This window comes from Crotalus tigris, unplaced genomic scaffold (genome assembly GCF_016545835.1).
Source record: "Crotalus tigris isolate CLP2741 ecotype Arizona unplaced genomic scaffold, ASM1654583v1 scf7180000018618.293821, whole genome shotgun sequence".
Lineage (NCBI taxonomy): Eukaryota > Metazoa > Chordata > Lepidosauria > Squamata > Viperidae > Crotalus > Crotalus tigris.
The window spans coordinates 175,735-186,982 of NW_024097109.1; the positions used below are offsets into that span (position 1 = coordinate 175,735).

The 11,248-nt window shown below is 51.0% G+C and overlaps 1 protein-coding gene across 2 annotated transcripts in view; it reads left to right on the top strand.

Moving 5' to 3' along the window:
- The window catches only part of PHF12 (PHD finger protein 12), a 66,073-nt gene extending 57,917 nt beyond the window's left edge, over positions 1-8,156 (top strand). The window contains exons 11-15 of one of the 2 annotated variants that reach the window (XM_039355188.1): positions 504-650; positions 2,723-2,821; positions 3,112-3,194; positions 3,352-3,490; positions 6,792-8,156. In XM_039355188.1, the coding sequence (XP_039211122.1) occupies positions 504-650; positions 2,723-2,821; positions 3,112-3,194; positions 3,352-3,490; positions 6,792-7,147 (824 nt within the window). In that variant the 3' untranslated portion in view covers positions 7,148-8,156. The remainder of the gene's footprint in view (positions 1-503; positions 651-2,722; positions 2,822-3,111; positions 3,195-3,351; positions 3,491-6,791) is intronic. The other variant, XM_039355190.1, reaches the window with a different exon arrangement.
- Positions 8,157-11,248: the final 3,092 nt, after the last annotated feature.

The window sequence follows — 11,248 nt, forward strand, 5'->3', positions numbered from 1 at the left end:
TGGAGTTCCTTTTAGCAGGTCCAAGAAGCCCCCACCCCCATTTGCATTACTCAGGGGACCTTAAGGACACAGGTCAACCTCCAGGTAGCCTCAACGACTCTCTAAAAGGATGCAAATGACCAGCTATCTGCAAGGAGTATAAATCCTTCTATTCCCCACATCTGGTTAGAGCTGAAGAAGCTTCTGGGATGAGAAGCGAAACGTCTTCAAAGAAAACATTGATGTCCTGGAAAAGCACCTTTAGGGCTTGCAGTGGGCACTGCACGGACACACAAAAACCCGTTGACGGCTGGCAGAGGAAACGGGCCCCGTTCTCATGGTGGTCGTGCGGTCTGCCCACCTCTTGGTTCCTTCCTGTGCACGCAGCCCCTTTGGGCTTCCTTCGGAGACTGCTTGTTGCTCCCGGTCACTTCGAAGGCCGTGGGGTCGGCTCCTTGGCTCCCAGTCCAGGATCTCCACTGATCCGACCCCTTTCCCACCTTCACCCCTTGCCTTTTTGTTAGCAGAGATCGAGATCGGGATGCTGGACGAGAAACTGATCAAGTTCCTGGCCTTGCAGAGAATACACCAGCTCTTCGCCTCCAAAGCTCAGCCCGCAGCCGACCACGTGGGAAGCCCCCCGCCCACTTCGGCCAGCAGCCCTGCCGAAGGTAGTCTGCGCCGCCATAACCTGGGCCTTCCCTGGGAGGGAGGGGGGGTTGAAAAGAGAATTGGGGGCTTGGCATCCTCTTGCATGTGCCCCGTTTCCTCCCCCCCCCCTCCTGTGTCTTTCTGTCTTTTTCTCTCTGTGTATTTCTTTCTCTTTGTGTGTGTGTCTTTCTCTCTCCCCTCCCTCTGTGTCTTTCTCTCTCTGTGTATGTCTTTTTCTCTCCCTCCCTCTCTGTCTCTCTCACTGTGTGTGTGTGTGTGTGTGTGTCTTTCTGTCTTTTTCTCTCTCTTTCTCTCCCCCTCCCTCTCTCTCTCCCTCTCTCTCCTGTGTCTTTCTGTCTTTTTCTCTCTGTGTATTTCTTTCTCTTTGTGTGTGTGTCTTTCTCTCTCCCCTCCCTCTGTGTCTTTCTCTCTCTGTGTATGTCTCTCTCTCCCTCTCCCTCTTTCTCTATGTCTTTCTGTCTTTCTCTCTCTCTCTCTCTGTATTTTTTTCTCCCTCCTTCTCTCTCTGTCTTTCTCTCTTCTGTGTCTTTCTCTTTCTCTCCCCCTCCCTCTCTCTCTCCCTCTCTCTTCTGTGTCTTTCTGTCTTTTTCTCTCTGTGTATTTCTTTCTCTTTGTGTGTGTGTCTTTCTCTCTCCCCTCCCTCTGTGTCTTTCTCTCTCTGTGTATGTCTTTTTCTCTCCCTCCCTCTCTGTCTCTCTCACTGTGTGTGTGTGTGTGTCTTTCTGTCTTTTTCTCTCTTTCTCTCCCCCTCCCTCTCTCTCTCCCTCTCCCTCTTTCTCTATGTCTTTCTGTCTTTCTCTCTCTCTGTATTTTTCTTTCCCTCCCTCTCTCTCTGTGTTTTTCTCTTCTGTGACTTTCTTTCCTTCTCCCTCTCTCTTCTGTGTCTTTCTGTCTTTTTCTCTCTGTGTATTTCTTTCTCTTTGTGTGTGTGTCTTTCTCTCTCCCCTCCCTCTGTGTCTTTCTCTCTCTGTGTATGTTTTTCTCTCCCTCCCTTTCTGTCTCTCTCACTGTGTGTGTGTGTGTGTGTCTTTCTGTCTTTTTCTCTCTTTCTCTCCCCCTCTCTCTCCCTCTCTCTCCTGTGTCTTTCTGTCTTTTTCTCTCTCTGTATTTCTTTCTCTTTGTGTGTGTGTCTTTCTCTCTCCCCTCCCTCTGTGTCTTTCTCTCTCTGTGTATGTCTCTCTCTCCCTCCTCCTCTCCCTCTTTCTCTATGTCTTTCTGTCTTTCTCTCTCTCTCTCTGTGTCTTTCTTTTCTGTGTCTTTCTGTCTTTTTCTCTCTGTGTCTGTCTTTTTCTCTCTCTTTCTCTGTCTCTGTCTGTCTTTCTCTCTCTGTGTGTGTGTGTGTCTTTCTCTCTCTCTCCTCCCCCCTCTCAACCCTTCGGTCTCCAAGTGTTGCCCTCTCAAAGCGCGAACTCCTGAGAGCCTGCTAAGTGCCCACCCCTGCTCAAAGTAGATACAGTGGTACCTCGATACTCATCGCTAATCCGTTATCGGTTCCAGGAAGCTCAATGAGCACCAAAAAACAATCAGCACCAAACAAATTTTTCCCATAAGGAGTAAGGTAGTGAGTCACAAGGCAGCCAACACCGGCAAGTTCTAGCTTGTGCATTGAGTATCAAAACAAACAGCGAGTAGCGGAACAAAATCTCCTCGTCAAAGTGCGTCGAGTGCCCAATGCGATAAGTTTCCAAGCGGTTGAGCCCTAAGGTACCACTGTAATCCGAATTAAAGCATCATCGACAGGTGCCGGGCTGTCCATGCAGCAAAGAGGACACTCCAGCCCCAGTCTGGGCCCTGCTGCTCTGCCTGCCCCGGAGGGCAAGAGACTCCCTTGGGCGCCCCCTGCTTTCTGAGAATTCTAGCATCGCCTTGGCACTGGAGCAGCCTGTCGGCAGAAAGGAGTTGAAACGGTTAAGAAGGGTGCCTTGTTTTCCCTGGGCGGGGGTCTCGTGGGAAAGCGGAGCCCACCCCGATTCTTCCCAGCGGCGTTCAGAGAGAGGCACACGGACACCGAGCGATCCCGTCTCTGGCACGGGAGGCGCTTGGCACCCAGGGCATCTTTCTGCCTTTCCAGGACAGAGGAAGGAGGTGCAGGCCCGGGCGGTCTTCTACCCACTGCTGGGCTCGGGCAGCGCGGTGAACATGTGCTACAGGACCCTCTACATCGGGACAGGCAAGGGCTGGTTCTCTGCACGGCTGGCGGGGGAGGAGAGGGGGCGGCGTCGGTAGGGGAGGAGCCTCTCCGCTCTCTCGCTGCCACTCGGGGTGCGTACCTGGGGCTTCCTCTGCCCCCCTCGCTGGAACAGTCGCCCTCCAGGCAGTGGCCGATCCATGATTTACGTACAAGAAATACAGAGGGGAGCACCCCAAGGCCTGACCCAGCGCCCTCCCCGGGGCCTTCGGTAGTGGGGGACCCCAAGATTGCGGTTCTGACTCCCCCCCCATTCCTCCTTCGTTCGACAGGAGCAGACATGGACGTGTGCCTTACAAACTACGGTCACTGCAACTACGTCTCGGGCAAACACGCCTGCATCTTCTACGATGAGGTGAGAGCCGGAAGGAGGGCGGGCGTGCCCAGGTGGGCGCCTGGGGCTTTGGGGTGGGTGGGCGGGCGTTGAGATCCCTTCTCTGGCTGTTTCCCTCCCTCCGTTCCGCCCCCCTGGCAACTTCGGCCGTTTGGTGACAACGGCGTTTCCTCCCCAGAACACCAAACATTACGAGCTGCTCAACTACAGCGAGCACGGCACCACGGTGGACAACGTCCTGTACTCGTGCGACTTCTCCGAGAAGGCGGCGTTCATCCCGCCCAGCAGCATGGTTGCCAAAGTGCAGAGCGTGATCAGTAAGTTCCCCGGGCTGCCTGAGACATGCTTCCACACACCCCAGATCCATACAAACACACACACACACACACACACACACACACACACACACACATTTGCCCAAAGGGCTATCCTGTAATCCTTTTACTTCTTAGGGTCCAACGCTGGCTTGCTCTGAGTGGTGGGCAGCCTGCAAAACGGAAACACTTTTCAACGTGGCCTCTGCATCGGTGGCCGCGTGGCTCATTAGGATTATACTGAGCTTGCTTCAGTATACGTGGTCCTCTACTTAAGACCACAGTTGAGGAGAGGGACGGAGGATTAGGGAAGTTTGCTGCCTTCAGTTACACGGAGTCCTCAACTTAACGACCACAATTGACAGGGACGGATGATTAGGGATGTTTGCTGAGTTACAGAGAGTCCCTGACTTGCGCCCACAGCTGAGCCCAACACGTCTGTGGCTAAGCAAGCCGGTTGTTAAGTGAGTTTCCTCCATTTTATGACCTTTCCCGCCGCGGTTGTTAAGTGAATCCCTGCCGCGGTTAAGTGAGTCACATGGTTGTTAAGTGAATCTGGCTTCCCCATTGGCTTTGCTTGTTGGACGGTCGCAAAAGGGGATCGCGTGGCCCGGGACACTGCAACTGTCTGTTTAGGCCGTACGCCCCTCCCTCCTCCCCCCGTTTTATCCGTACAGAGCCCCGTTTAGGCCGTGCAGCCCCCCCATTTTGGCCGTGCGGAGCCCCTGTTTTGGCCGTGCGGAGCCCCTGTTTTGGCCGTGCGGAGCCCCATTTAGGCTGTGCGGAGCGCCATTTAGGCCATGCAGCCCCCCCCCCCATTTTGGCCGTGCGGAGCCCTGTTTAGGCCGTGCAGAGCCCCATTTAGGCTGTGTGGAGAGCCATTTAGGCCGTTTGGAGCCCCATTTAGGCCGTGCAGCCGTGGCACTATCACAAGTGGAGATGAGTGTGCACACCCACGGGCACGCACTGGCCAGCCTGTCCCACGCCCCGGTGGACAGTAGGCCTTGGCCCAGTCTTTGGAGATTTATGACTTTAGGTCCCCCGTACACCCCAGTTAGCCTGGACCCAGAGAGGTGGGTCTCCTTAACCCCTTGCCCCTTCCCCCCTCCCCAGCCCTGGGGGAAAATCCATCCCATAGTCTCAGTGCTGGCCCTCCCTGTCACCCCCCCCCCTCCATGGGGTTAGTCTTTTATGGGCATCTCTCTCTTGGAGATAGCCTCTTTACGGGCCTTTTTCAAACCGTGTCCCTGAATTCACTTCCACTTGCTCCTCCCCTGGTGAGGCTCGCAACAGTTGTGTGTGTCTGTGTGTAATGTGCAGGCAAGGCCTCGTTGTCAAGGCATGGAGGCAATTTCAGCATCTTTATTGAATGTATTGATTTAGGAACCGATTGCACAGGAGGGAAGACTGGGGCCTCTCTTCAACCACAGGAAAGGGGGGGGCAGGGGACCATCTTTAAATCCACTTCTCCATTGTAGGAGGAGCCCCCCCAAAGATGATTTAAAAAAATACAGATAGTCCTCAACTTACGACCACAACTGAGCCCCAAATTTCTGTCGCTGGAGTGACATATTTGTTAGGTGAATTTTGCTCCATTTCTAGCCACCGTCGTTAAGCGGAACCCTGCAGCGGTTAAGTGAGTGACGTGGTCGTTAAGCGAATCCTGCTTCCCCATTTGCTGGTCAGAAGGTCGCAAAACGGGATCGCATGACTTCAGGACACAGCAACTGTCATAAATAGGTGTCAGTCGCCAAGGGTCCAGATTTTGACCCCGGGGACGCTGCAACCGTCGTGTGAAGAACGGCCGTAAGTCGATAGTTTCAAACGGTCACTAAATGAACGGTTCTAAGTCGAGGACTGACTGTAGTGCTGATTGCAGCTAATTTTGAAGCATGGTTGAGTTTGCAATCAGGCAGCCCTCAGCTTACGACCGTCCATTTAGTGGCGGGGTCTCTGAACTCGGCTGCTTTAAGGCTGGTGGACTTCAACTCCCAGAATTCCTTAGCCAGCATGGCTGAGGAATTCTGGGAGTTGAAGTCCACCAGCCTTAAAGCGGCCAACTTTGGATAGCCCTGATTTAGTGATTGTTCAAAGTTACACAACATTGAAAAAAGTGACTATTTTTCACACTTATGACCGTTGCAGCCTCCCCGTGGTCACGTGATCAAAATTAGGAACGCTTTGCCACTGACTCGTATTTACGACGGTTGCAGCATCCTGGGATTTTGTGACCGCTGTTTGTGGCTCTTCCAGCCAGCTTCCAACAAGCAAAGATTATGGAAAGCCAGATTCAGATAACAAGTCTTCACTTAATGACAGATTCACTTAATGACCAACAGCTGCCGGGATTCACTTAACAACTGTGACAAAAATGTTGTAAAACGGGGCACGGTTCACTCAGCCGCTGTCTTGCTTGGCAGTGGCAGGTTTTGTTTTCTGGTTTTATGTTATTTTAATTTTACTTTTTTAATTTAATTTTGTTTTTCCATTTTTTATTTTATTTTTTATTTTATCATATAATTTTTTTATCTTGTGTCACTTTTATTTTTACTTGTTCTGTTTTATTTTACTATTTTATTTTAATAATATTAGTAATAGTAGTAGTAGTAGTAGTAATAATAATAATAATAATAACCACTTGAACACCATTGGCATTGACAAATTCGCTATTAGTCAATTGCAAAAGGCGGCCTTACTAGGAACTGCTTCCATCCTGCGACGATATCTGCCTATCCCAGGTCCTGGGTAAGGACTCGATAGGTAGACAAAATGCCAAATCCAGTCTGAACATCTGGCTGACTGTGCGATGATTGAGAATAATAATAGTAATAATAGTAAAGTTGGAAGGGACCTTGGAGGTCATCTAGTCCAGCCCCCTGCTCAGGCAGGAAACCCTACACCATTTCAGACAAAGGGGCTGTCCAGTCTCTTCTTAAAAACTTCCCGTGTTGGAACATTCACCGCTTCTGGAGGCAAGGAGTTCCACTGATTAATTGTTCTGACTGTCAGGAAGTTTCTCCTTAGTTCCAGGTTGCTTCTCTCCTTGATCAGTTTCCATTTTGTTTATCCCATTAGTGTATTTTGTTTCACTTTACTATTTTATTTTATTTTATTATTTCTTTTCTTTTCTTTTATATTTTATTATTTGGAAAATGTATTGGCCGCCCCTCTCAGCAGGCCCGTGCGTAACCTTGGACTCCGTTGCGGTTGTAAGGCGAGGACTCCCTGCAATTCAAGGGGGGAGCAGTTCCGGGGCGTCTGCCTTCTCCTTGGCCTCCATCCTCTGCCTCTTCTCCCCCTCCAGAGCGTCACAAGAGCCGGAAGCCGCCGGAGGAAGAGCTGCCTGCCCCGCCGGCCAGCGCGGAGCCCGTCGCCATGCGCGCCCAGGCCCAGGGCCAGCCCCAGCCGCCCTGCAGCTGCAGAGCCAGCAGCTCCAGCCTGATCGGGGGCAGCGGGGCGGGCTGGGAGGGCACGGCCCTGCTGCACCACGGCAGCTACATCAAGCTGGGCTGCCTGCAGTTCGTCTTCAGCATCACGGAGTTTGCGACCAAACCGCCTAAGATGGACGCCTCGGCCATGGCCCAAGAGACGGACCTGGAGGACAAGCTGACCCCCAAGAGCCACCAGGCCCTCGTGCTCCGGTCCAATTCAGTGCCATAGGAGCTGTGGGTAAGGGGGGGAGAGAAGGCCCTCCCCTCTTCTCCCCTGCATCAGAGACACACGCCGGCCGCGTCTGTCCGCGTTATTATTATTATTATTTTTTTTCCTCTTTCCTACCCGGAGGGCCGCAGACTTTGGACGCCCTTTGCATGAAATGAAGAACTTTTAAAAAAAAAAATTTTTTTTTATGGTTTGCTCAAGTTTTAGGGGCATTTGCACATATATTTGTACTATACATTTCATTTAAAAGACAAAAAAAAAAAAGGAAAAAAAAACCCACAGGATTCTGCCACCTGCGGAGGCCGTGCTGGCCGGAGGAGGGGGGGCGGCCGGGGGGGGGGTGTTGCGGCCCACGGCAAGCGCTCCCTCGCCGTTGTAAAAATAATTGAAAAAAAAAAAAAAACTTGTTCTATTTTGTGCCAGTGACAATAGTTTTTATATTGAAAAAAAAAAGAGAGAGAGAAATACAGTTTTCATACCGCAAAATCTATACAACTATCATTGTTTTATTTAATGTAAAGATGCACTCTTTCCCCCCCCCCCCCCCGACACACACACACACCATGCTGGTGTTTTTTTGGTTTTTTTGTGTGTCCCCCATGCCCACATCCTCTGCCTCTTCCCCTCCTGGACAGGCAGAGTCAAGGTCTACCCCCCCCCCAGCATCGATCCTTCCCCCCCCTCCCAGTTTTCCGATGACAAGAAGTATTTTGGGCGCTGTGTAAATACATCAACTGACGGCATTTTTCAATGTTTTTTAAAGCTGTGTACAGTGGTACATGTGGTATGACGTTGCCTCCGGTTGTCTTAATTGTAGCGAAGCGTTTTTTGTCGTGACCCTGTTTATTCACCCTTTTGTTCCAACGCTTCCCCCCTCCAACCCCCCCTCCACCCCACCCATCCTGTTCTCTCAGCAGCTGAGTTCTAATGTACAGAAGTAATTGCAATGTTTTAGCTTTTACGGAAACTTTTTTCCTGTATTCTGTGTATAAAACTAGAAAATACGGCACACGCTGGTGTCTTGCCTGTCTGTCGAGACTCCTCGTCAAGGAAGGGGCTGCAAATCACTGCTCCTCCCCCTGCCAGCCCATTGGATCGGACCACTCTTGGACACCCCTGCCCTGCTTGGCCCCAGCTCCGTCACGACCCCCCCCCTTTGGCATTCTTAGTGTCCACATCTGGAGAGGAGGCAGCTGCAAGCATCACCACTACGTCTGCCTAGCCAGAGGACCGGTAGGGCCCCCCCCAGGCTGCCTTGGGGCCCATGTTTGCACCCTGAGGTGCTACTTTAACTCCATCGTCCCCACACCTGTGTACTGTCTGGACCAGGGGTAGGCAACCTCGGCTCTTTTATGACTCATGGACTTCAACTCCCAGAATTCCTGAGTCATCAGGAGTAGGCAACCTCGGCTCTTTTATTCAACTCCCAGAATTCCTGAGTCAGCAGGGTAGGTAACCTCAGCTCTTTTATGACTCATGGACTTCAACTCCCAGAATTCCTAAGTCAGCAGGGGTAGGAAACCTCGACTCTTTTATGACTCATGGACTTCAACTCCCAGAATTCCTGAGCCAGCAGGGTAGGTAACCTCGGCTCTTTTATGACTCATGGATTTCAACTCCCAGAATTCCTGAGTCAGCAGGGTAGGTAACCTCAGCTCTTTTATGACTTATGGACTTCAACTCCCAGAATTCCTAAGTCACCAGGGTAGGTAACCTCAGCTCTTTTATGACTCATGGACTTCAACTCCCAGAATTCCTAAGTCACCAGGGTAGGTAACCTCAGCTCTTTTATGACTCATGGACTTCAACTCCCAGAATTCCTAAGTCACCAGGGTAGGTAACCTCAGCTCTTTTATGACTCATGGACTTCAACTCCCATAACTCCCAGGCAAACAAAATCATTACTAACAGCCAACACGGGTTTGTCAAAAACGGATCATGCCAGACAAATCTTATTGCATTCTTCGACCAAGTGACAAAATTAGTGGACCAGAGGAATGCTGTGGATATAATTTACTTGGACTTCAGTAAGACATTTGACAAAGTAGACGACAACCTACTACTTGAGAAGATAGAAAAATGCGGGTTAGACACCCACCCTGGCCACACTCACCCGGCCCCTCAAGAGCAACCGCAATGCTGATGCGGCCCTCAATGAAATTGAGTTTGACACCCCTGTACTACTTGATAAGATAGAAAAATGTGGGGTAGACAGCATCACCACCAGATGGATCCGTAGCTGGCTGACCGGCCGTACTCAGCATGTGGTCCTCAATGGAACCGCATCTACATGGAGGGAAGTGTGTAGTGGGGTGCCCCAGGGCTCTGTTCTGGGCCCAGTGCTCTTCAACATCTTCATCAACGATCTGGACAAAGAGATAGATGGGGAACTCATGAAATTTGCAGACGACACCAAGCTGGCAGGAATAGCCAACGCTCCAGAAGACAGGCTTAGAATACAGGAGGATCTGGACAGACTTGAACACTGGGCGCTATCTAACAAAATGAAATTCAATGGTGAAAAAAGCAAGGTTCTACATTTAGGCAAGAAAAACCAAATGCACAGGTATAGTATAGGGGGTACCTTGCTCAATAGTGGTAACTATGAGAGGGACCTCTGAGTCCTAGTGGACAATGACCTAAATATGAGCCAGCCATGTGCTGCAGCTGCCAAAAAGGCCAACACAGTGCTGGGCTGCATTAACAGGGATAGAATCAAGATCACGTGAAGTATTAATACCACTTTACAAGGCCTTGGTAAGGCCACACTTGGAATACGGTATCCAGTTTTGGTCACCATGATGTAAAAAAGATGTTGAGACTCTAGATAAGAGTACAGAGAAGAGCAACAAAGATGATTAGGGGACTGGAAGCTAAAGCATATATAAGGAGCGGTTGCTGGAATTGGGTGTTTCTAGTTTAACGAAGAGAAGGACGAAGGGGGACATGATAGCCATGTTCCAGTATCTCAGGGGCTGCCACAAAGAAGAGGGAGTCAAGCTATTTTCTAAAGTGCCTGAAGGCAGGACAAGAAGTAACGGGTGGAAACTAACCAAAGAGAGAAGCAACCTAGAACTAAGGAGAAACTTCCTGACAGAACAATTAACCAGTGGAACCACCTGCCTCCAGAAGCGGTGAATGCTCCAACACTGGAAGTTTTTAAGAAGAAACTGGACAGCCATTTGTCACAAATGGTATAGGGTTTCCTGCCTGAGCAGGGGTTTGGACTAGATGACCTCCAAGGTCCCTTCCAACGTTGTTATTATTATTATTATTAATTCCTGAGTCACCAGGGGTAGGCAACCATGGCTCTTTTATGACTCATGGACATCCATGCGGCATTAAGTCTGCATTAGGGCAGGGAGTCCCCAATGTAACAATCGTTGAGGGACAGTTCAAAGTTACAAGAGTGCTGGAAAAAGTTGATGTCCACACTTAGGACTGTTGCGGCATCGTGCGATCAAAATTCAGATGCCGGGCAACTGTTGTCAAGCCCTCCCGGGCTCAACATACAGGAGGGGGAAGGTGAAGGATGGCACATTGGGGGGAAGGTGAAGGACGGCACATTGGGGAAGAAGACGGCCAGCACCGGGTCCCACACAGCACACCGTCTCGGCGAAGAAGCTCGAGCCGCTATGCTTCGGCGGGCATTTGAACTGCCGAACAGCTGACGGTGCCGTGAAGCGGACGCCAACTGGGACAACATAGAGAGCCACGCCCATGTGGAAGGAGACACCTGCACAAGCGGCCGCCGGACACTGGCGTGCAGGAGCGCGCTGTCGGGGCAGGGCGTCTCAGAAAGCCTACAATCATGTGGACGAGCAAGAGGGAGGTAGTTAAGCTGGAATAGCTGCTGCGCTTTGGGCTAACTATGGCCGGATGCTGGTTGGGTGATTGGAAGGTGGGGTTATTAGATGATTGAAGGGTGGGATTGTTGGCTAGTTGGGCAGAGGGTGGGGTTGTTAGCCAATTGGGCAGAGGGTGGGGTAGCTCTGAAGCAAGTGTATTTAACCTGCACTGGGAGGCGGCTGCTCCCAGCGTGAACTTTTGTTTCGGCAAGAGGCTTTGATGCTGTATATCTGTGCTGATGCCAACAATGCC